Source organism: Cryptomeria japonica, chromosome 11 (genome assembly GCF_030272615.1).
Source record: "Cryptomeria japonica chromosome 11, Sugi_1.0, whole genome shotgun sequence".
In the NCBI taxonomy this organism is placed as follows: domain Eukaryota; kingdom Viridiplantae; phylum Streptophyta; class Pinopsida; order Cupressales; family Cupressaceae; genus Cryptomeria; species Cryptomeria japonica.
The window spans coordinates 135708585-135735903 of record NC_081415.1 but is presented as its reverse complement, the minus strand read 5'-3'; the positions used below and the strand labels follow the sequence as shown (position 1 = coordinate 135735903).

Here is a 27319-nt window from a genome sequence, read left to right as displayed (position 1 = left end):
ATAATTTTATTAATTTTGCATACGAATTTTGCCTATTTGTTGAGAATTCTTATGTCTTTGCTCAATGGGCTGTGTAATTTCCTGTTTAATTTTTTTTCTTATTTTTCTATAATAAACCCTAACTCACAATTGTAGTAGTTTGCACTATTAGTATAAAAATGAAATCATTATGATTCAGAGATGACTGCTAATAATAAATTCTCTAAATCGGATTTAATATTCAGAAATTAATTTTAGAATGACCTAAGTATCTCTTTTCAGTGTCCTGTAAATCAGTCCTTCTGCAGCAATTTATCTTCAATGAAATGGCTTTGAAATGTCTCCAAAATCTACCTCAATCATGGGTTTTCATCCACTAAATCAGGAATGCAAATTAGGGGGTTTTCATCCACTAAATCAGCAATGGAAATTAGAGGGTTTTCTTCCTCTAATTTCTAACCTAGGAGAATTTTGTCCTCAAGTTGTTTGAACCACACTCCACAAGGAGTGATAATCAGGTACAAAAATATATTCACAACATGTCTTCATCTCCTTGATTGGTTTCTCTTAAATAGGTTGTTTTCTCCGAGAGTCACCACTCATATGATTTTTGATTCGAACACTTAATTATTATTTCATTTTGAAACACCATTCTTTTGGCGATCCATAATTCTCTTTAATTTTCCTTAAGAGATAACTTCTTCTTATTATCGATTAATCCTTGGAATCACATATGGCTAAGAGTTTGAAATATCCCACCCTGCTCTGGATATTTGACTTATGATTTTTTATTTTATTTTTTTCTGGTTTTCTGATTTTTTTGTGTTTTGCAATTTTTCTGTTTTCTTTTTTTGTTTTGATGTATAAATACTGAATATAAATGCTATGAAATAAAATAAAAATTCCAGATAATTTAACAAACAATTTTTTCAAACCCCTAACTCCAAATTGCATTTAAATGGTTTAACAGAACATACCTTTATCAGTTACAGGCAACAATGGCAAATCTGATAAAAGCAATCGAACGCCCTTTGCCTGCCTTTCAATCACAGCTCCAAACACCTCCCTGTGATGATGACCAATATTGACTGGGGAGAGGCAGCTAGCAATAAATACCAAATACAGCCTGAATAGAAGCTGCAATTATATTCAATCAACAACTTGGAATCTCACGCCCAACCTTGGAAACCATACGGCCTCCACTAGAAATGGTACAACCTGTTTTGAAATGTACGGCCAGCAATAATGGACTCCAGAATTCTACCAATCTGCCATTTATTCTTCAAAATCTGCTTGTCTTTATTCTCTGGAAATTCTAAATCAGATTTACTTGATGATTTTATTTCAATGCAGCACAGATATAATCCCCGAATGAGATTATCAATCAAGTGTCCTTGGATGATCTTCCACACCTACAAACACTATCCTTCCTGAGGGATTTCATCCTCAAAAAGCCATAGCTTCCAACCAGCAAACCCGTGTTTCAGCTTCCTCCAAAAATGTGCATTCAAGAATGCCAAAATGATGTTTTAAATAAACTTTGATATCTCCCTCAAAAAAACCCACCTTTTGGCTCCATTAATCATTAAATTTATTATTTTATTACTTTATTGGATTTCTCTAAAGTGAGCGCTTAATATGACTTTATAAGTCACTTTATTATTATTTTATAAAGTAACTTTATAATTTATTTAAAAAGTCACTTTATAATAAAGTAACTCTAATATTTAAGTATTTATTCATAATCATCTCCTGACCACTAAATACTCACAACGGATGCTCTAAAAATAGCAATACCTCCTTAAAAATAGGAAGTTGGCTCTAAGCTCTTGAAATGCCAAATAAACCCCCTACAAGGTTCACCAGTCCCCGAATGGATTCCCTATCCACGATATTAGCCTATGAGAACCACTACTGATAGGCTAACCCTGCTAAGAATAGAAAGTGCCTAGGAAGGGCACGTTACAAAGTTTAACGTCCTGTTGAGGCAAGGTGCTAAAACAATTATCTCATCAACCACAAGCTAGCAGTTGAAGGCCAATCCCTTGCTGTGGACATCACTGATATTAATGGCAGCCTATAGAATTTGTCCCACGGAGAAAACAAAGTATCTGGGCTGCTCATGATAGGAGTTTAAGTATCAGTTGATACAAAAATGCAATTGAAAGATTTCTTTCTTCCTCCTTAAGTTAAGTATGATACAAATCACTAACAATTAAATCAAAGTCCATTCCCTTAATATATGATTCCAAAAACCCATAGGAAAGATGGGTGTTGGATAACTATAGTTCTAATTTTAAGGAGGGGGCATTACAGGCTGAGTTATAAAATTAGTGTTAAATCTTTTAGAATTTTACATGCACCTTAAAATCCTCTATTGCTATTGCATCTTCTCTGTGTTGCAGAATCAGTAAAAAGGAAAGTTGATAAGCTATCTGGTATTCACCTTTCAGAAACTGCTGTTACATTTTGGAAACTAACTTTCAAATATCTTCTTCAAAGACTGTGTTCATCAATGTGTGAGTTGCATCTTTGAAATAAGATTAGGTATGTTCCTAAAAACAAAGGTTGAGCTTCCTCAGAGAGGATTCACTTAGTAAACATGTCATATCATGTTCGATCATAAAGCAGTAAATAATACCCCTAATTTCATTTTAGCCTCTTGATACACTATTTTAAAAAACTCCTCCTAATACATCTTTCTCATAAAAAAATTCCCTACAGTCCTAATACTTAGGAGTATATTACTCTCCATTTGTCTTATTTAGAAAACCCCAACATGAATGAATGTGATATAGCATTGCCCATCTGGTGAATCCCTCATGAGCTTCCTTCATATCCTCTTCCTCCTTGTAAGGCTTTTGAGGTAGCAGACCACTTCCAAACCTATGTATGCTTGTTTGTCCAAGATCTCATCAATAGGAGTTTCTAATTTCAAGATCTTATTACACTACCCAATTATGTTTCATGATTAATGCAAAAAATTGTGTTTTCTATCAATCCAATTGCTCCATGGCTTATTCCCACTTTTTTCTACAAGGAGGTCATTAATTCCAAGTCATTAAATAGAATCTTGTTTTTTTCCATCAGTGCTACTTTCTATTTCTAGCTGCTCCTATTTCTGCTGCTGCCACCTTCTGTGCCAACATTGATCCCCCTTTTGTGACAACCTACCAGAAGCTGATCCCCTTGCCTTCATACATTTTTAAAAAGCCCTCACAGAAACTTGAGAAGCCCTACAAATTCTGAAGAAAGATTCAGAAGCTCATATCAAACAGAGCTAAACTAGGGATGTGGCAAACCCTACTTGAGCTATGCTTTACTTGACACACAAAACTTTGTTCAAATTGAGCTACCCTTCAACGATGTCCCACATGACAAGAAATAATTCCTTCACTTGATGAATACATATCCTCAACAAGAACAACTAGACAAGTAGCATACTCATCTAATATCCACTAAAGATTATTTTGTTATGGATTTTTCCAATAAATTGCATTTCAACCAAGGTTACAAGACTTGCTGAATCTCCCAGTTCCAAGTCAGAGCAGACCTAAATGAGGCCTAGTAATTCATTTTGCCAGACTCAGAAAGTCTGACTGAATTTAGCTGATTATAGACCAAATTTTTTAAAATTGTGTTCTTTGTAAGATATATATATTATTCTCTTCCAAAACTACTGAGTTTTTTTTCCAAGTTCAACACTGGTAACCATGATTTCAAATTTTCAACTATTTAAAATTAAGCAATTCTCTCTCATTAAGGGTCCAATTCTTGTAAGAGACAATATATTAATATAACAGGTCTAACAAACATTTTGTTTTTCAATTGCATGGATATTTGAAATCTACGGCACAATAGAAAATCAAGTTTCTTCTAAAGCGTAAAATTCAAATTCCAAATCATGCTGTCTAAATCACCAATTGTTTTAGAAAATGTTATCAGGAATTCCATAGTTGAAGACAGCATGTGATCTCTGGAAGTAACTTTTAAATCATTGATTCCAGAGGATGTAGGAAACGTACAGACTATGCACAAGGAGAATCTAATCATCTTTTGTTCTTAAGTTTTTAAGGTATAAAAACTCGAGAAGTTTAGAGGATAAACTGTAGATTAAACCTCAACATGCATATTAAAGAGCCACTGGCAAAAACAAGTTAAGCACAAGTTTTTCTTTTGTACGCTGCATGAGCTACTAACATTAAGGCTGACAAGAGCTAGACTAGCACAAATGTGAAAATATAAGCCACCGGATTTGGCAAAAATAACTGTAGCTTCATTTTCATAGACTGATTGTTCAAACTCACAAGCAACCAATAATCCTGGAAGATTTCATAAAATGAAAGCAGTGATAAGCAAATGCCAAATGATTAAAAATCACCTTTGAAGGTTCCATCCCAAAAACACCCCATGCTTGCACAGCCAATCCACCACATGCTTGTGCAACAGCCACCACACCAATGGATTCCGGACCAGGCTAAAGGCACACAATAATGAGAAAATAACTGAGTAGCTAATCACATTAAATAATGAAACAATTCTAAAACTTAAGAAATATTTGGTAAAATATAATCACAAAAATAATGGACAAATTTTATCAAAGTATAACACTATAAAGTTTAAACCTTCATCCCAGGCATCTGGATCCAATCCACTGCAGTTCCTGTTGCCTTTGCTAAAAACTCTGCCAAAGTCTCCTCTGCTATGGTAAGCAACCTGCCATTAATGATTGATCCAGTATCAATTGCAACATGTTTTAAATATGTTAATTGTATCCAACCTCTGGTGGAAAACAAATCTAATATATTTTAGAAAACTCACCTGGAGGTACTTACACCACAGGAAGGATGCTGAGGCGAGTGTTGTTGTAGTTGCCCACTTGTTATAACTGAATCAGAGGTAGTGTCGTTTGCAGGCAATATTGTCTGCTCACAATGTGCAATAATTATCAAGCCTTCAAGTTTTTCCAAACAGTACTCATAAAATCATGTTTAACTTATTCAGAATAGAAAATATTTAGCTAAGATTTTATATCCACAACTCTTCTGAAACAAGTAAAGGAAAATATTAAAGCATATTACATATTAGTTATAGTCCTCTTTAACATAGCTGCCAGAAGGACAATATTTACAAAATCAGCAAGGAAATTATTCAAATTGTGCTGAATTTCATTGAATGGAGGAAAGGTTACGGCTTTGGATTGTACATATTAATTTTTAGGTCACTAAATGGTACGTAAAATGTATAGAAAGAAAGAATGAGATTTACATTGAACATCTTATGCAAATAAAGACAATCATAAACGACAAATACGATCATCCATGAGTATATTTGAAGGTTTGATTGAGTGTGAATTGGACTCACAATCAAGCATCATAGTTTAACAAAAAAAATTCCAAACAGGAATTAGTCTTTCCTTTGTCAATACTGTCCTTCTATATGAAGATAAATCATGCCTGCACTAGCAACTAATAACACAACAATATACAACACATTATAGAAATCAAAACAGGTCAGAATAGTTCCCAATGGTGCTTGAAAAATAGGACCAGTCATCAGTACATCCCAGATATTCTTGCAATGGTAAGGGGCATAAGATCCGGAATGGCAAGGTGCACTGGAAGATCTGGAGCCTACACCATATATAATAGTAGGGTGGAAGAGTATCAAAGGCTCATATATAATAGTAGGGCAGAAGAATAAGAATCTAGTCTAGTGTATAGATAGAAATATGGATAGGAGAGCTGGAGATGTGAACCAGCTAACCACATTCAGGATCAATTACCATGGCTAGTGGTTCTACCTCTATTGTGGGGCAGGGACCGGATTATCTCCTCTCGAGGCCAGCAAAGCTTTGCCATTGAGATCTAATTAGAGACACCACATGCACACTCTTATCTCATCTTAATTAGCCTATTCATGAGAGCTAAGGGCTAGGTTGGACATAAATCCAACCAGACTAAATAGACTATCTAGACAATTGAGATAAATCATAAGGTCCTTCAGTTCTCATCTCAAGGTAGGTTTCCCCTAGACAAAAGACTATGACTATACCTCATCCAGCAGACTAGAAATTTCATTACTTCAGCATCGGCATCCAGTGGACCCTAAAAGACAATAGTCACATAATGCAGCATCTTCTCCCACAAAGGCCATTTGAATGCACCTACCTTCTTAGGGCTAGCTACTTTTCCACTAGACTCCCTAATGACATGCCAAAAGAAAACCCAACATGTAGAAAAATGATAAGACAACCTTGATTAGAGACCTCAAGACTATCACATCCAGCATTCAAAGCATGGCTAAAACACTTGATGAAAAAGTTTGGATGTTCCCTTCATAGAAAAATCTCATACTTTTTATGGCTATCTCCATTCACCAGCAAAAGAACTGCATCAAAGTTCTGCAGGAATGTATGTAGCATAAGAAATATCCCCTATTTACCTGAGTCACAGTTTCATGCACCTCTCAAGCTACAGTGAAACTCTTGACAACTCCTCACCACAAAAGAGAATTAAAAGAAACTTGCGAAGGTGAGGCATGAAAATGCCCAAACTGCTAAAAGAAACACAATCCCAACTGAGAGCTCTGTGAAGTTCACTATCTAAGGGTGAGACTGGAACCCTTCCCTTTCCATACCTGCTCATGTTCCTGCTGAGATAACTTGGACACCTGGTGAGGAGCTGCACCCTAACATGGAAGGTCAACACTCAGAACAAATAGGAAACCAGTACCCCAGACCACCTCAAAAGATGACTACTTAACTTTCTGTTGCTGTTTATGAAGAACAATGACTAAAATCACAATGTCAAATGGAAAAGACAGTTAATTTTGATTCTATCACTCATCTCCTTTCATGTACAACAATTGCATATCAGTGGTCGATTTGTTGATGGTTATCCTGCCTTTACCAATCTAGGGTATTGCGCTTGACTTTGTCGTGCCTTCTCTGAGATTTTGCTTAAAAGCTGGTATAGTGATTTGTTTAGCCATGGTCCACAGCTTTGCCTTCACTTAAATTTCCAAACTAGCATATCGACTATGTAATTTCCTTATTTTCATACAATTTTTTTCCTTTATTAAAAATTGTTTGCCAATTTTAATTATCTCAAAGATCAAGGACCAAGTGCATGCAATGTATTTTTTTTTCCTTTTACCTTTACCGGCTAATTCATAAAGATTAACTTTGGTGCTGATTTTATCCTTTTTGGCATGTATAGATTAATGTGTAAAGGATAACTTAATATTATGCACTGTAGTTCTACATGGAATATCAATAAATGTGATTTTCTAGAAATTTGTCACATCTTTGTATAATTTTTGCTTTTACTTTACAAAAAATCTATGGTTTTATATTTTTCAGGAAATTAGTTGTCTTGAAATCCAATTCCTAATATGACGAGGATTTGGAGGCTAGCATTTCCATTTTGGAAACTTTAACATTGATGTCTAAGGTTCAGTTTGTAAAAGTTTCTCTAATCTTGAGCCTATGACCATTCATTATCACAAAAAGGCACAGGAAACCAACCCTTTTTGACTTATCTCATCCAACATAGCTCTTTATCAAAACTTACAAAATTGAGGTTAACATTACAACATAAGTAATTGAATTCCACAAGCAGAACGCAAGATAAATATGTTTTATTCAACCAGGAAGCAAAAAGTCAACAAGACATCATAATGTCAAATCATAAAGATGAAGAAACAAGAACTTAGCACAGCACAAACAATAAAAAACGTGAGAACTTAGTAAAGGAACTACTTTGGGACTTAAACTTCGTATTCCTAGAATATTTTCTAAACATGTGCATTCACCATAATCATATTATCAAGAAATCATGTATCCTTACAGAATGAGGACAAAAGGTTGTATTGCAACACATCTATTATAGGATATCGCTTGATATATAACTGCATTCCTTTTTCTAACCCTGCAGGTTACCCCTTCAAATGGCCTTGTTAGTCAGATTTGTATTTAGGTGATTTCTCTAATCTGCATTTACAGTTATTCCTTCTATTGGGATGAGTTCAATTTACCTTCTCAAGATTTATGCGGTTGTTCCTCCATGATGACAAGCTCAAGTGAGAGGAAACTTATTTCAGTCTCAAATGGAGCATTATGAAATATATTAAGAAAAATTTCATTCCTGGTTTACTCAAAATTGGGAAACAATTTTGTACCTCTTCAAATCCATGTTGCAAGAAATGAGGAATGAGGAAACATGACAGCAATGAAAACATTGTGAGACACTGGTTGTGGACATATATAATGCACATTCTTTAGGGAAGAAATGGCTTGAAATTGTTAATGTTGGAAATAAGCCACCCCTGGACCGACGATGGACTGGTCCAAGAGGGGCCAGTAGCTCAGTGGTAGAGCACTCCAACAGCGATGGAAGGTCCTAGGTTCGAGTCCTAGCTGGTCCATGTCTCAACATGGTATCAGAGCCAGGTCTAGGCTAGGAGCCCTAAGCACACGAGAGGTGTGGCTTAAGGGGGGGTGTTGGTGTTGGAAATAAGCCACCCCCGGACCGACGATGGACTGGTCCAAGAGGGGCCAGTAGCTCAGTGGTAGAGCACTCCAACAGCGATGGAAGGTCCTAGGTTTGAGTCCTAGCTGGTCCATGTCTCAACAGAAATAGTCTTGCAATGTGCAAAGGTGGTACAAAGGACAAGAAATTAAAAAGCAATGGAAATGGTTTCAAATGGTCCACAATGTGGCTTATGTGGAATTCCTTGCAGGAAGAAAAACCTCATGGTGCTGAGGAATGATAATTTGCAAAGGAAAATGTGATGCTGGTTGTTAAATCATGAAATAGCGCTTGGCTGTTTCATTAAATTCAACATAGGCATTCCTTCATCTTAAAAGCCAACTCCAGTTGTACTAACAAGGATTTTACCAAATTGTGAAATCTATGCAACTCTTTCATCAAGAATCTACAGAATTGCACGCCAGGGGCAGAAGAAATACAAAGCTTAGGGCCAAGTGGACATGTCCCCTGCAAAAATCAAATGGAACAAGCCAAATCATAATGAAGATGACTTAATTAATCATTGATTCAAACGTTACTAAAACACTAGTCAGTACACTGTGCACCCCTTTTATAATTGCACATTAGGGAAGACAAGAAAATTGACTCGCTAGCCAAAGAACTAAAGGAGAAGCAACCATAAAGATTCTTGTATCACTTCTGAGGACATGGGAAATTCAGGAAGAAATAGGGAAAGCAATTGTACTCAATTTGCAATGAAGAGTCACAATGTAGTTTGTTCTCTCGTGAATGCATACCTTTGTAATAGTGTGAATCGAGAAGGGATAAAAGTGACCTGATATGTGTGCATGTTTGATTGCTCAAGCTTACATTCTTTATTTTCTAGAATTGATATCTTTCACAGAGACTCAGGAACTGTAGCTTTCTATTTAATACAATGTAACTTTTCTTTACATCTCACTTAAATAGTAGGTTTGATGAATTGATCCAAATTAGAGGATAGCAGATGGCAGATCTAATTCTATCCAAATTGCACTATTAAGGAATTAAGAAGACCTCTACGGATAATGCTGAGAAATAAGGCTAAGCTTAGCACCACCCATAAATACAATAAAATTGTCAGCAATCAAAACACAAATATGGATAATATTCTCAATCCTCTGGTGATAAAATCCCTGTCACAAAGAAGACTATCAACTGCCAAATTCAAGGGCATTCGGCCTCCCTTCCAAGTGTCAGATAATTAAAATCCATTTGGACTTTACAAGGCAAACCTGTGACAATTATGTTACCAAGTAGTTATTCTCTGATGATCCTTTGAAACACCACTGATAAAAAATAATTGTTTTCTGAGAGGTCTTTGTTTAATAGAAAGGGTTAAGGTTTTCATGAAATACATGACAATAATTTCAACCAACCAAAGGAAACCATCTCCTCTGGCCCAAATTGGGTTTGCATGCCAGTTTTGCATTTAGAATTTTGGCACAACGTAAAATTTGAGAAGATTGATAATTCCTTGAAAATGCATTTCATGATTTTCCATATTGCTCAACAGATGACCAATAACAACTATGGACAATTAGGTGTTGAATTGGATCTAGTTAAGAGCCTCCCAACCATGATTGACATGCTGGTAATGCAATTTTTGAAAACCATTTGTTGATTACTGGAACGTAACAACCCTTTTAGGTATAAATTTTACATGAGCATAGGCAACTTACAAGAGCTTGTCCAAAACACTATAAGAATAATCAGATAGCAGATGAGAATTGGGAATATGATTGGTAAAAGGTACTTAAAAAAGAAACAAGAAGGGCACTAGTTAGCTGGATAATAAGGAAAGTGAATATCCATAAGCCTCAAAAGGAAATGTGAATTATGGTGGCATTGTAAAACATTGTTTCGAGCCTTCGAAAATTTCTTAGACTGACCTTCCATAGAATAAGATTAATGCAGCTGATGATTCATGTATGATTGTGGGATAAAGTTTTTTTTTCCTTGGGAAAGGTGGATTTTTTGTTAATACAGAAGCAGTTCAGTTCATCTAGGTGGCAATTTTTGTAGAAGACTAAAAACTTTCAAAATTCAAAATTTTAAATAATTTCTATGTTTTCTTATTTTTTATTTTCAGGGCCCCATTGGAGTGGAATTTAACCTTGACAACTTGTCCACGTGCCTCTAAAGGGTCATGGATTTTCCTTTGGGTGCATCAAAACTAGTTCATGACCTATGTGATCCAATGCATATCTGAAGATTGAAGTTTGAACACTAAGTTATTGTCAAGGAGCTATGACCTCAGCAAATATCACCACAAACAATTAAACGCAATTAGCTTTTCTCTTTAGTCAACAAATCATTTCAACTTCCGAGGAAGACATGTCACCCTCATGAGGGATGAGACTCTGTTTCTCAAGGAGAATTCTTCATTTACTATTTTTAGTAACCCTTTTGATTTATGCAATCTAAAGCTCATAAAATTATATGTATTTAAATGAAGAACTAAAAGTTCAAGGCATACATCTCTCCAAAAAATATGCTCTATTTTGTGCAAAAAAAACCTATTTTTAAACAGCTTCAGTATTGTTAATTTTCATTTGACTACCATTGGAGTTTCATTTATAACATGTTAAGTCCATACTAGTGTGTGATCCTCAAAATTACAATTTTAATTCAGATCTTTTGGACACCAAAAGAAGAGGCAAAACACAAAGTGTATGAATTGCAAGAGAATGGACAACTCATGAAATTTAATAATAGGCCTCAAATGTACTCCTCTAGTTATTGTGGAAGTTTTAGGTGGCACTTTAAAATTTTATATGTTAGTACCATGAAGTTTGTTTTCTAATGATAAAAAAATCATCACATCAAACTATTTGCAACCACATATGTAAAAGCAATGAAAACTGAGGAAGAACCTGCTGGAGAGATGCAGTGTTACTGCCAACACGTGCATGCATTAACTGCAATTGTTGACGTAAATACTGATTTTCACTGTCTAATTGGTTTGCCTGCTTCCTCAGCCTTTCATTTTCCTCTAAAAGTAGTTGATTCATAGCTGTAAACTTTCCATTCCATGAAAGGAGTCGAGAAGTTTCTTTTCGCTGCTTGTCACGACACCTGAAAGCACATGATAAAAGAAGATCCATTAATAAAAATTAGAATAAGCACAATATGCATTGAGAATCATTCCCGGAAAAAAATCAAAGTTGCACTTGTAAATCTAAGAAAAATTCCTACAAATAGCTGCATTAAGTAATGCAAACTAAGTATGAATGTTTCTAAATAAAGTAATAGTTAGTTATGTGTCCTATGAATTGCATTATGATGCATCAAATGCGCATAGCTTGTTATCAAATTACATGTCGGTCATAGTACATCAGTTTATATCATTTAATTTGTTGAAAATATTTGGGTTACACCATGCCTAAACTATAACAAATTCTATATAAATAATAATATAATACTATAGTTCAATACTAAAAGATCAGATGAGTTTATCATGTTGAACCAAAATTTGGTAATTATTGCTGATTATGCTAAAAGATGTAACTCAATTTCTTTGGCATCAAACGAACCAACATTTGACTATATTAAATGCATGATCATGGTGGTATTTTCAAATTACAATTTCATGATAATTGCTAAGAGAATTCTCATGAGCTCACATCTCTATGTAGTCGGTTACAACTCCACATCTGGCTATGTTACTCCCTTGTCCATACTCCATTGTGAGTACTCAAAGGTTTGCAACTCCAAACACCAAAAACAAAATAAAAAAATAACACCTCCAATGATTCCAAGAGTGGCTAGTGGCCCACATTACTGTGAATGGATAGTTAGGTCAAGTTTACAGAATAGATCCCATGGGTGTTAAGTCTCTTTAACTAATCTTTTATTTTAGAGAACATATTTAATGGTGCTCTAATTCTTGACAAATTAGCAATGAACCAAGCAGCTCATACAAAACTATGCATCTTGGTCAAATTAGGTGTTGGCTAAGTCTAAATGGCATGAATACTTATAGGGTTTATCTTCAACTATTTAAATCCAGCTACAAAACTCAAAATCATGAGTAATTGACATGCAAACTCACACTTCTTCAGGTTCACTTGCAATTAGTTTTGAGGTGGAGTTTCCAGCACTGCTCCAAATACAGGAGATGCCAATTTACATGTCTAATTAAACAATAGTATATCATCCACAATGATTAAGTGCTCTACGTAAGGTCTTATAAAGCCAATCAAAATTATCATGAATGGCATCCGCTCACTCAATAAACCAAAAATCAATAACCACTTGTATTAGCCTTGCTTATATATTTTACACTAATTTCCACTATAACTGTCATGAATCCTGACTTAGTGATACCTAAGAGTATTAACTTTACTTTCTGCAGCCAATCCTACAAATTATCTATCCTTGATGAGATTTCTTTATATAAGAAATAACGTAATTAAATCAATATTTCATTGAATAAGATGAGTTAAGGTAAACTCATCTTTTCATTTATTTCATTGCACTAGGTAAACAGAAACCTATCTTTTTTATAATAAATTGTAAAATCTACTTAAAAAAATTTAGGAGAGTTTTCCACATTGCAGATGAAGTAGGTTTGGTGATTTCTAGGAAATCACCACACTTGACAATTTTTTCTAGAAAAAAATTAAAAATTTCATTAATACATGTACCAACCCTGTGGAGTTTCCACCATCTCCCAACTATTGAGAATTTGAGATGATAGTCATTAATAAATAAGGACTCCCTGAATTTCAAAAAATGTATGAAAAGGGCAGTCTTATCAACCTAGAGACAAATTTCATCCAGATCTCCTCGATAATCATATACTTTATAATTTCACAATTGACTTCATTAAATAATAATTCCACAAAAGACTAGTTCCAAGTAATGCAATACAAATTTATATCCCCCTTTCAGTTAAAGGCTAATAACATCAAAAAATACCTCCGCAGTGAAGGGGTGAAGGGGTGATTAATTGAGTAAAAGAGCCAAGCCAAGGTATGCTGGATCTGAGATTGTGTAAGTTGAACACCAATGGGGGTGGCTATAGGAAACCAAAGAATATAAGGGGCTAGAGGAATAGGCAAAAAGGATACAAGTAACATTGTTCTATGGTTTGACTGTTGCTTATGAGTGACCTCTAACAACTTTGTGGAAGCCTTTGGCATTTAGAGTAGCCTTTACTACCACAAGTTGCCACCTTGAGGATCATTGTTGAAACTAAACCAAAGATGATTTCTTGATGATCTTACTAAGAGACTAGCCAGAGACACAAAAATTTGGCAGCTGTAGATTTGGTCAAAAGCATACACTTTTCTATCATTCCTCTAGTTGGGGATGGTGGTTTGTCAAATGAAAGGGATAAGGTAACATGGTAAGCATGCTACCTAGCTAAATGGACTTTGTCTATGTAGAGAAACCATTGCAAGAATCATTTAAATAAGGGAGAGGTAGACCAAACAGTTAGGGAACCACTTGAAGAGCTAGTGAATGGTAGGCAAATTTAAAGCCCTAATAGGGGTAACCCTCACGATGGTGGGTATTCAATTGGGATGCACCATCTATGTTGTTGGACCCCAAGGATCATTAAAGTTTTGAAATTTATCATTGGGGATTGTTAAAGGCCCAAATTATACTTCCACTTGGAGTTGCAATTACAAGTCACATTCTATCCTTGCTTTCATTCTCAACCCAGTGGAAGGTACGTTGATCATGATGAATCTAACTAGATTTCAATCATAGGTTATGTGCAAGTTAAAGTCATGGAACAAATTTAGGAGCGTGAAATACTTGGTGAACATCCTTATTTTCCTTTCCTTCCACAATCCTTTTGTTGTTAATTGTTGTAAGTTTGGAACACCCTTTGCATGAGCTTTGAAATTTAACAACTTGTTTTTCATGGTTGGACTATCAACAAATAAACTATCTAATGGTGAAATAATTGGTGACCATCCTTATCTTCTTTTCCTTTCACAATTTTCTAATCAGGAAGGCCATGATTGATGGCAGTTTTCTGAAAACTATTTCTCCACCTCTCCATTTAGTTGACAGTTGTATGAAAACCACCCACTGAGCTCATGACAAAGAGAAGAGGGGAGAAAATTCAATGTGGAGGCTAATGGAAGAAGGCATAAACATCTTTCAAAAAAAAGTATCAAGAATTTAGATGTTACATTGAAAATAGTGATGGGATCGCTCCTAATCAGCTTGCTGCAAAGGTGGGGTTACTTAGGGAAGCAGCGAAATTATACTAGGAGGCCACTAATAATAGCAGAGGTGGTGAACACAAATGCCAAGCCTCTACATAATATTATTGCTATTTTCAAGGTCTTGGAGAAGCAGGTTAACAAAGGAAATGGCACGGTAGTTGGTAGGGGCCTGCATCAAATCATTGCAGACATATACCATTTGTTTATTTGATTTGGTGACTGGCCCATCCTCAACCAAGGGTGGTTTCTAATTTTGAAAACCCACATGCTGTTAGGCCAGTCTGCTATGAAACCAGTGATCAATATCAAACCTTGTATAAAACCTAACAACGAATGCATCAAACCAGTTCCCTCTTCCTTTCCAGGACCAGAAGTCTGTGTTGGAGCATAAGGTGGCAAATCAGATTGTTTCAAGGATGAATCCACCAATGTTGCAGGAGATGATAAGGGACCTAGTATCAATCTTGGGAACTAGTTTTTCAGCTCTCTTCATCAACATTGATTTCAATTTTGAATAATGTTAAGACTTGCTTACATAGATTTTGGTTTGTGTTTATGTAGATGCCTGCAGCAGCCATAAATCTTTTTCAGATGGATTTGGAATCATGTTAGATGGTAATCTACTTAGTTCGGTGATAGTAAATAGATCTTTTCTTTCTTGCTTTATTGTAGTTTGCCTTGGTAATTTTATATTTTAAAGGACAGAAACATGCTTTTGCTAGATCTATCCAAAAGGCCTCTGGCAGTAGGATATCTGTAATGTTCCCACTTTAAAATAGAATTTAATTGTAAATAATAACAATAAAATTAAAATTCAAAAGAATAAAAATAAAATTTAAAGTAAAATGTAAAAGAATATAATTAAATATATTTAAAATTTAATTAATTTAATTAATTGTCAAAAGACATGGAATGAAAAGTCGTGACTCCCTCAAACATGAGATATAAAAGGGAGAAGCGAACCTCATTTGCGAGGGGGATAATTTGGGAATCAGAAGTGCAGATCTGATTTAAATAAGAAGTGTAGATCTGACTGTGAAAGGTTGTGTCCCTTTCAAAGGGCAGAAATAATGAAGAGTTGCACTCTTTAAAAGGGTGCTAATGGTGAAAGTGTGCGTCTCTTGCCAAAAGGCACACATGATGAAGAGATGTGACCTCTCCCTCACATTGAGAGATATAAAGGAAAGGAAAAGATGAAGCATACACAGCAGAGATTATCAAATCAGAATATCATCAAGCATTCACTCAGACGAAAGGATTGAAAGAGGGAAAAATTCTGGGAAGAAAGAGGAAATAAAGAAAAAAAGGTCAGCACTCCCACGGTCTGTGCTGGTAAGAATATGGCCGACTAAGATTATAGTAGGATGTTACTAATATAATAAGATGCTGTTAACACAACATGATGCATTAATATAATATAATACTGCTATCACAATTAATAATGTTAATATGATATATGAGGAAAACATTAACATAATAATATTGTTAAAATAGGGTAACAATATAACATAATGATGTTAATAAAATCTGAAGCTACCAGAGTTAATAAAATCTGATATAATATTGCTAATATAGTATGATATTATCAATGTAATACAAATTGCCAATAAATATCAGACTGAAACTGTTTGCAAATACAGTAGCATAAACGTATGCAATCTGTTGTTGCATCTTGCAGGGAAAGGATAGAGGTGTAATCCAGTGGTGACGAGGGGCTCACAGGTGGTCATAAGGACCCTGGGAGTCAAGGAACCAGATTGCACTCTCTATGCCAAACTCACAAGGTGAAGTGTGTAAGAACTGTTAATGGACTTGAAGGGCAAGCAACATGGGCTGCCAAGTCTAGCAAGGAGGTGAGAAGCAACCATTCCTTGGGCTTGGTAGACAACAGACCTGCGCAACCCCTCTCATGTCTCATATACCAAATTCTGTCTGCTTGCATTAGAATGGATTAGGACTGATGTTGATTGAACATGTATGTAGGTGTTTGCCTTTCCTTTTGGGTGCAGGTTATCCTTTTACAAGACTCCACTCATCTCACATAAGATAAGTCTCAAATCTTAATTTATGTACTTTATAATTTTCTGATTATAATCATATTGTAGTATTGAGATAATAACTGAATTCGTAGTCACATTAAGTAAGAACTGTTATTAAAAGTTAATTATAGTAATTGTCTCCTAGTCAAATTAAGTCATATATGTATTAAAATATACATTAATTATTGTTATTTACAAGATAATTCTTGAATAAGTCTGTTCTCTTACCTTTTGTGCATGTAAAACACGCATCATCAGAGCACTTGGCAAATTGAGTAATGTAAGCCATTAAATCCTATTTCTGATCTGATCTGCTTCATGAAATAATGCTGCACTGAAGTTGGGGAACTGATTTGGGTCACGGGAGGAGCTCAATAAATAACTAGAAGGGCAAGGGATTTACTTGGAAATGGCAGATGAATTATCTGAAAGCTGGAGTTTTTTATTCCCCTCTGTATCCATCCCCAAGACAAATCCAATGTCAGTTACAAAAACTACTTGAAAGGATTTCTAGGTAGAATGTTCAAACAACAGCAAACACCTAGCTTCGTTATACTTCTTCTCTGCTCTGTCTTGATTTGAGATTAGAGAAGTCTTTGACACAAACCAATCTTTGGCAAAACAACTTGGTGCAGCTGGAAAGTGATGTCAATTCCTTTCTTGCATTAATATGGTTCTTGGCATTGACAATTTAGCATTAACCTCCAGTTTGTACTAAAAATGATTTTAGCAAGAGCTTGGAAGCAAGCTAATCTTATGGCTTAAGTGCAACCTTTTAGTTTGGTACCATATTGAACTTTGCTGCAAGGTCTACTTTTGGCATAACTAATCTCTTGCTTGAATAGTATCAATAACGTAGAATATGAGAAAGTTGATGCATTATAGATCAAAATAAGCCCCAATGATTTTGTTAAATAGCTCTTCCCATACAAAAAAAATCAGTCACCCAACCTTCAGGTCATAACCAACACACAAAGCATAATTACAAGGAGACTTGTAACCTGACCCATGGTATTTGTATCCTGCACCAAAATCACACAACTATCTCGGAGACCTATAAAAAGTTAAAAGAACTAAACATGTACACTATTAAACTTGTAATTTTCTATTTTTTTAACAAAAAAATACAACTGTTTTGTGGGTAGAAATTTTCCTAAATCACAAAGAAGTAAGAATATAAAACAAAACAACAATAACTAATAAGGCTTAGGATGTGTACATGCATTGAAGTTTTATCAATTGATTTAATATATAGTCATCTCCAACGTCCCCGATACTATGTTTGTAAAAAAAATGCGATTCCCCTCCTAGTTTCTTTGTCATCTCCTAATGATTATGGTTTTAAATTTTTTTTTCTAATCATGCTGATGATTATCAAATATCAACATAAGTTATCTATTTCAATACTTTAAGATATTAGTTTTATTTTTAACTTTTAAGCATTTTGGTACCTAGCCTTTTTTTTAAATGGCATACAGTACCCATTGTTGGAGTAAAACTCCACTACCAGGACACAACCTACAATATAACCTTTACAAAGAGAAACAGATATTTCACCAAAGAGATGATGTGAAATAATGTACAATATGCCTGCTTATAAAGCAAAAGGTGGTAGGTAGGAGATCACATGATATGGACATGTGTCTCAGTCATATGCAAGAGTAGGTAAAACTACCCTGATGCAAATATCTATGCACTTAGGAAATATTAAATAATGATGCCCAAGTAAATTTAAGCATGAACAAATATTATTTACTTCAACACCCCCCGTTAAGTGCAACTTAGGGAGAAGATTATTATGCAATAAAGAGCAAAATGCAATATGGGTCCCGGCTACAAAACCATTTTAGATACCCATGTAAAATGCAAATGCAACCTCTCGCAAATAGAGGAAAGGAAAAAACCACATGGGAGAAGAATCTTCTCCAAAAGAGAAAAACAAAACAAACAAGATGATGCATGGAGGACTCAATCACACCCCTCAAAGACAACATACATCATGTATATACAATCAAAAATCCCCCCATAGGAAGGAAGAAAAGAAACTACATAGCCCCCCTCATAATGGACAATGTCCTGCAAAAATGGTGAGTGCTTGAAGACAAAACATATTCCAATGTCTACAAACAACATTTCTCCCCTTGGGAAGAAGATATACCAAGTACAAATGTAGGAATGCTTCTTGTTCTGGATAGGAATTGGTAGGAAGCTAGATCCAAATGTATGAAGATGATGCCTCTGAAATCTGCTCATGTGTCACCAAGTCCTTGATAGATGAAGCTGCAACAAACCAATTAGGTACATGCCCAACCACACTAGAAAGTGACAAACAAGGAACCAATGGAAACTGATTGTGAACATGCTCCAAAGACAAAGATGAAGTGACAACAATTGTACCACAACTATCATCAAATAGGAGAGATAAACCCTCAAATGGGTCATCCAAATAACCAATGTCCGGCAAATAGGAATCCCAATCAGGAAGACAAATAGATACCTCTTGCAATGCATCACTAACAAGAGATGAATGTTTGATCTCAACTGGAGAAGTAGGAGTTGCAAGTGGAGTCACTAGATCATCATAACACTCAAGTGTTGCTTTATATTCAAACTCCTTTAAGATACGATCATCAAAGGGAATCTTGTCAACATCATCAAGTGGTAGAAGGCAATCTAAAGCAAGATCATCTGAGAATGGAGGAACATGTGGATCTCCAAAAAATCTCCCAAATAATGGTGCAAACTATATGTGGGCACTGAATACTGCTAAACTTGGGGTAGATATCATGGAAGAAGCTTTTATTAATGCTACAACCAATCAACCCTATGATATGATCATTTCGATTAGCCCAAACTAATTGCTTCCATAATGTCTTTGGCTCAGGAATGAGTCCATAAAGATGAGGCAAGAGATTAAACCATCGACAATGTGTGATGATTCCTTTTGCCAATGACTCATAATTATCCTTAGTCAAAGTGATAACAAAAGGATGTGTTGTATAACCCATTATGACATCAATGATACACTTCTCACATCATGAATAGAGATCAACAAAATGAAATTGTGCAAAACCAAGATTCAAACTTCAACGGACAAAACTTGGCACCAAACAACAAAATATCTAAAAAATACCTTGTCCATTGTGAAGTTAATGTCTAGATTGCGAAAACCACCCTCTGTTTGCAAAAGTTATGCAAAAATGAAAAAAAGGCCTATTCTAAGCACTTTTGAGGCACCCAAGGGGCTAAAATCGCAGCAGTACATCACTCCATGTGGCCACATCCAATATCGAAGACAAAAATAGAGACCTCACAAGTTGGAAAAAGTCATAATGGCAATTGGGTGGAGGGAGCAGCACCACATATAAAGAGCCCAAATCCAAGTCTATAGACAATGTGGGATAAAAATCCCAAAACCTCAAAACACACTGCAAACCCACCAAATAGCTTTTCACAACAATATCTCCAAACCCTAATACAACACAAATATTTATTGGCTTGAGACTTTAGAGTATCACTCAAATCAATGAAAAATGGCCAATGAAATTTCATTAATGGAGAAATAAGTTGCGCCAAAGCCGAACTAGCCAGTCAAGAAGATCACAAATCGGCGATGTTGGAGAACTCAGGTGGATCAAACACAAAGCAACCCAATTCAAACAAATGAAACTTAAATGAACCCACGACCTACCAACAAATTTGATACGCCGGCCAAAATCGTGTGATCTAACTTTGTGAAAGAAATAAACCAACCCAATCTCTCACCTGTAGGAAGGGCTGATTGGAAATGTGAGCCAGTCGATGGTGCATAGGGTGCCTACAAACCACAAGCCCTCTATCATAACCAATCGGATTTATACTAGAGACACGATGAAATCGCTGGCCAAATAATTAAGGCATTCGGCCATTATACAAACCTACATAGTGAAAGGCACGATCCACATCAATTAAGACCCGCACTAGCATATAACTGCTGGGAATTAGTGAAGGTAATGGCTGCAACAGATATATGAAGGTCGCTACTATGGATAATCCCACGAAATCTCAAGGTGAAGAACCCGGTCCAAGAACAGCAAATACAGCTTCAAAGAGATCTCTCCAGCCAATCAAGAAACAGCTCGACCTCGATGATTAAAAACCAAAGGAATGATACAATCATGAGAAAGGCAATAAACCGTCAGACAATGTTGAAGCCCCTACAAACAGCTTGTCTAGTGAATATGAAATGAAGCCCAATCTACATCAACGCCAAGCAAAACACATGATATATCAAGCCAGCCTTAATAAAATACAAGTTATGCCAAGATGATGAGTCGAATGTGTCAATGGAGAAATTGGGCACTATCAACCATATACAATTGAAGATCAAGCCAAGAATAGAAGGTATGCGTGTTGTGGAGAGAACTCGGTGCCAAGGTAGGTGGTTCATCGAGCAATGTGGAAAAACAAGTCATCCCTCAACAAAATAAGGATGCTACCTTGTGCAATCAGGTAATATAGCAATGAGGAGCGCCACTCACCAAGCATTAAACGCTTGCAACAAAGAGTCGATCACAAGAACCCACGAGCTCACTGTGAAACGTAACACCAATCACCTCAAATGCCATCCAACAATAAGATGAGTGGGCCGATCCAAAGCACAATCCAAGCAACAAATGCAGAGGATATAATTATTTTTGAAACCTCCAAGGGACTTATCTAATGGGATACTTTGGAAGAACAACCAAATCTTCAACACAACCAAGAAAAATGCAATGAGGAATATACACCACCAATTAGATCTCACGCAAAGATTAGTAACAAATGCAAATTACTCTACACAATCTGCCAATATGAAAGCCAAGCAATAAACCAAAAGGCAAAAATCGATTTGGGCCAAATGATAATGGCACAACAAATAGCAAAACAAAGATGCCCTCAATGCCGAAAAATACTCAAACTTCAAAACCGAGAAGTTAATATAAGATCTTTAATTAATTTGGGGCATCAAATGATGATTACCTTAACTGCAAATCATAACTATCCAAAAAACTAACCTCAAAATCAAACTAGCAAAAACTCTCAGATGCAGAAGGAGACGCACGAAGACTGCTCTAATACCTACCATGTTGTAGTAAAACTCCACTGCCAAGAACACAACTTGCATTATAACCTTCACGGAGAGAAACAAATATTTCACCAAAGAGATGAATTGATTTGAGATGTGAAATAATGTACAATATGCCTACTTATAGAGCAAATGGCAATAGGTAGGAGATCACATGATATGGACATGTGTCTCAATCATATGCAAGAGTAGGTACAACTACCCTGATGCAAATATCTATGCACTTGAGAAATATTAAATAATCATGCCTAAGTAAACTTAGGCATGAGTAAATATTATTTACTGATACTTCAACACATCCCCGTCTCCGATACCAGTACTAGCACCCATCTCCTATTAACTATGGCCCAAGGTCATTTTTTTTTCAAATTACACTTCTAAATTAGTACCTTTGTTCAATAATGAACTTTTAAGTATTTGAAGTTGTGACCATGTCTTCCAACAAGTGAAGATATCACCACCAGCCTATCCAAAATCAAAGCAATTTTAGTTTCATCTAATTTAAGGTATTAATTTCATCCACTTATAAATAAACAAGGCAACGGAAGGAATAGATAGTGACTTGAACATCCTTATTACTGTACAACTTGCAAAGCACAATGTAATGAAATGGCTACAAGTGCAAATACAGTTACACTGCTAGTTGTTTATCACATGATTGAAATGGACAACACATTCAAGGCATAATTTAAAAGTTAGAATTCACCAAAAACCTATAGCAAGATCCTGTAGTCCTGCAGTTTGAGATTGGAAAAAAGGGAGTGGGGTACTAAGGTAGCAACAAGTTATTCTTACAGGCAGACTATTTGATCCTTAACAAAAAACTTAAGCATAAAGTTTCAGATAAGACTGCCAATGTGAACAGTTTCAGTTGAACTAAAATATATTTTTATCGTTAATACAAGTCTGAAGGAGAAAGTTCTTGTCTGGGACAAATACTGATGCTCCCAGCAGCAGAAAGTTTAATCAAGAGATGCAAGTCCACACCACTGGCCAAGACAGCCTAATCACTTTAAATGAATACAACTTTTGCTAAAAGTAAAAGTGATCTCTCCTATAACAGCCATTCACACGCTGATTCATCAACTCAAAATTTGACATGTATTGATAAACAGTATGGAAATGTCATGAATACAAACTGACTCTAGATTTTGCTTGTTTGAACAGAATCGCTGCTAACAAATGCCCATGCTAAACTAGACTTTATGATTACAACTTTTCGAGAACAAACATTAGAATTATTGAATCATACCATTTTCCATCTTATGATGTCAATTAATTTTAGTAATTGTTGAATTTGAATGGCCATCTTGATAATTTGAACTGTCAATGAGAATCATGACCATGGTTGATTTTGCTAAAGTTGTAGTCCTTCAAAAACTTGGTCCATATGTTCAAACTTCAGGAAAACGATCTATATGTAATGCACATGACAACAAAAGCAAGACATAGCTAATAATTTTGACAAATTCATTAAAGATTCAGTTGAATGGGAATTTTGAACAACATGGAAGGTATATGCCAAAATGTGAAAAATTATAAACTTATGTCTTCAAATTGTCGTCCTGTTGTAGTGTTTCCTACATTTAGGCCTTAATCTTAGTGTTAGGCTTTACTCATTCTTTCAAGAATCAATGGATTTATATAAGGGAAGAACCCCGAGATTCATTATGATCTACATGGCCTAAATCTTAGTGTTAGGATATAGACATTCTTTCTAGTATCAAAGGATTTATAAGGGGGGAAGAACCCTAAGACCCATTGAGATCTCCATGGGATCCATCTGGATTGGTATAAGAAAACCTTGCAGAACTTGGTAACTAGAAGAATTGTAATCCAACCATAAAAATCAGTTCAATATTCCAACAGGTAAGAACAAGAACCCTTGTAAATGCAACTGAATGAAGGCCTAGTAAATGTACATGAAATGAGCCTGTAAGTGATTATATCAAATTCAAGGATAATGCCTACATGAATGCAATTAAAAGCAACTTCAATTGAGTGTGTTAAATTTAGTCTAACCTAACCATCTCTGGACTAGAGAATTCATTCACATAAAAGCTGCTGAAATGTGAATTTTTAACATAACCAGATATTGTAGCCTTTTGGAACACCATTACATATATGCAATTCTACAGCAAAAATTATGGCAAACTCCAACTCTTGATATTCACATAAAGAATTCCCAGGAAAAAGAAAAGCTTAATTGCTTCTTCCATAGACCCTTATTTTTCTCAGGAAACTATACTGTATCAACTAAAGATATGCACAATTCTAACACATTTATTATGTCTAAAACAAAAAGCTCAGATATTCATCACATAACGTACCTCCTGTTTTGAAACCAAACTTTTATCTGTTTGGGTTCTATGTTGGAAAGAATAGGATTCTCTCTGATAAGCTGCAAACGTCTACCTGAACTGGGCTTTGAGCATTCATTATAAGCTCGTTCCAACACTTCCACTTGTTCATTGGTATAACGAACATACTTCCCACTATCCAACAGGTCCTTGTTACCATCTTTACCACTAGTTGACTTCTCCATTATACTGGGCATCCTCCTGCAATCAAAGAGTTTACTCGGGCTTATATCTGAGTTACAGAGTTCCAGAACTGCATGTTCACCACCGTATGTGTCCTTAACAGACTCCCTCGTACTTACAATTTGAGTCTTGAGTCTCTTGACCCAGTTAAGATCAGGGATGAAAACACTAACCCACACTTATTAGGCCAGCTGTGTTTGAGCTTGATTGCAGAAAGTTACTAGACAAGAATTTCGCCCAGATCACCAGATGCAGGTTATCATAATTACAAAGGATTGCACCTGATCATGGGAAGAATCACCCCAGCCCTGCAAACAGTAAAATAAAAATTGTATCACAGCACTGTTATTTTCATCAGCTTTGATATTTGAACATGCTGCTTAAGGCTTATTTTGCTGAATATGCATACCATTAGGTTTAACTGAAATACAAACCATCCATCATGCAAAAGGCAGAGATTTTCAAAACCTTAAAAGCAATCTACAGGGAACAAAATCTTCTAAGATAAATCACAACATTCTCAGGATTTTCGTTTTCTCACAGCTGAACTATTATTTCAAGCAAAATATCATATGGCTTTACCTTCAAAGCAATTTCCAGCCATGGTTTATGCTATTACAGAAAACTTCAAACTACTTACTTTGAGATCTAAACTTGAAATCTTTAGCGGGTGTCTATTTTGAGCCCTAATCACAAGAAGCACAATCACGATTTTAGATTTTCATTATGGTTTACTTTGTCATTTTCAACTATTGCCATCCAGTTCCTGTGACTCGGTCTTCTCAAGCATGCATTAACTTCAAAAAAAGGCTAGTTTGAGAAACATTTTCCCTCAGCTTATATTTTTCAAAAAATGTTTTTCAGGTTTGATCCTTAAAATGGCATAAAATGACAATCTAAGGTCCACATTCAAGCATTCCTGAAGTGTTGTTCTCACCCTCCACAAGCCTCACTAAACTTTAAAACTGCTTTAATTTATTAACTGATATTCACAAAAGCCTTAAAACAGCGTAAATTTGGAAACATGACTTGCAAACCTTAATCTTCACAAAGGCTTACCTCAAGATTTGAGCTGGAGTTTAAAGGCAATGTGAAACCACAGGTCTGAAGCCTTCACAAGCTTCCAAACAGATTGATTAGGCAATGAATGTTCCATCTTTATTCTTTAATCAACTTTAAGCATGCTTCCCAAACCTCGAGTTTAACCTAAAACTAAACAGTCTCCAAGCAAATCTCAGCCATGGGAATCAAGTTTTACTCTTCAACTCATTTCAAGGCAGGCCTTTCTACAGTCCTCAATTCAAATTTCCATTAATGAAAAGCTTCGAAGTTCAGAACAGATGAACTTAACAGACAATCTTCTATCTCCAAAGGGAATCCTAAACCATCTTTCAACCTGGAAAAAACTTAATTTCAAACTCTTAACTTCATTCTTTAAGTAATTCTAAACCATATCATTCAATCATGCAGACAAGTTTGAAATTGTGCCTTACTTTTCAATCTTTTAAAATTAAAAAAGACTCAATTCCAAACTAAAACTTCAGTATTTAGGCAATTTCGAACTATCACATTCAATCTCAAAGCTTCAAAGCTTCAGATTATGCATTCAGTCTCAAATGACTTGAATAACATCGCCTGAAATTTCAAATTGAAAGAAGCTTTTTCTTTTCAACCCTTAAAGTAACATGATTCCAGACTAACACTTAAATCTTTAAACAATTCTGAACAATATTACAATTTCTAGGCTTCTAGAGTCGGGATTTTAACCACAGCTCCCAAAGAACTTAACCGATCCCTCCACAGCTTCTAACTTTTTTACAACTTCAAAGAGGCCTTCATTTCAGACACTAAATTCGAACTTCAACCTTCTAAAAAAAGGAGCCAAAGTTCAAATTCTAACCCATATATTTCAATCGATAACCTTCAAATCTTGAGATCAAAACTACACACAATTTAAAACCACAATTCCCATTCTTTTAAGACCGTGCGCTTGGAGATTCCTACTTCAGTCCTCAGGCAATCAAAAAATACGCCTTAAAAAAGCATTCAGGCGATACTCGGGCTTCAAAGAACTCCAAATCTTGAGGCAGCTTTTGACCGTACCTGTTAATCTTTGTTCCCTTCGAAATCGCTCGTGCTGGCCTTGAGATTCGATCTCTGGTCTACCCCAAAAATCCTCGAAACCCATGTAAAATTTTATCTTTGAAAGTTACCTCAAGATTTACGCGCGGTCTTTCAAGTTTTAATCCCCGAGCTCTAGTGGCGGTAGACGTTGAAATTTACCCTCGTAGACCAAAGAATTTGACGAATAGTGCGCAGAAAATTTAGTGTGAGGCGAAGTATTTGACAAAAATGAGCCCCACGATAACGAAATTTGATATGCTTGTTGAAAAAGCGGTTGGCAAAATGACTTGCAGGTTGGGCCGCCTTCCACTTTCCCCAAATTTTAAATATATTTATTTGTCATTATCAATTTTAAATTGGGAACAATCCGAGAAGCTTCTTGTTATTATTCCCAAGCCAGTGTAGTCTTAATCACAAGCAGCTTGAAGATTAAGGTTTGGATTTGTATGTCAGATATTTTTAGAAAGAAGGTATATTTTTTTAGAAATAAGTTATTTTCTTAAGTATGATTATTATGATTAGATGGTTGCCATATCTAATTTTTGTTGTATAATATTAAATGATAAAAGTTTTGGAATCTTAGGTGTTATGTTTAATTTTCTTGTTTAGGTATTTTAGGTGTAGTTTTTAACTTTTTCAAAAGATAAGAATAGGGATGAATCACGTGATTATGATAAAACAAACAAATTATAGATAGTCTAAGTACAAGGATGAAATCTTTCCTTATAATAAAACAAACAAATCATAAACTAGCACTTACATTGTTAGAAGGTGTAATTGGTATACCTAAAAGAGATTCCATACATCT

The 27319-nt window shown here is 35.4% G+C and overlaps 1 protein-coding gene and 1 non-coding gene across 4 annotated transcripts in view; one reads left to right on the top strand and one right to left on the bottom strand.

Moving 5' to 3' along the window:
• The window catches only part of LOC131032655 (homeobox-leucine zipper protein ATHB-15), a 39029-nt gene extending 12245 nt beyond the window's left edge, over positions 1-26784 (bottom strand). Inside the window, exons 1-7 of one of the 3 annotated variants that reach the window (XM_057963690.2) lie at positions 26491-26784; positions 24561-24695; positions 24175-24405; positions 11387-11588; positions 4801-4904; positions 4605-4695; positions 4361-4456 (exon numbers count right to left, since the gene is read on the bottom strand). In XM_057963690.2, coding sequence (XP_057819673.2) covers positions 4361-4456; positions 4605-4695; positions 4801-4904; positions 11387-11588; positions 24175-24401 — 720 coding nt within the window. In that variant the 5' untranslated portion in view covers positions 24402-24405; positions 24561-24695; positions 26491-26784. The other 2 variants (XM_057963692.2, XM_057963691.2) reach the window with 2 other exon arrangements.
• Positions 8336-8406, top strand: TRNAA-AGC (transfer RNA alanine (anticodon AGC)). The gene has a single exon. It is a non-coding gene; the product is annotated as a tRNA-Ala (tRNA).
• Positions 26785-27319: the final 535 nt, after the last annotated feature.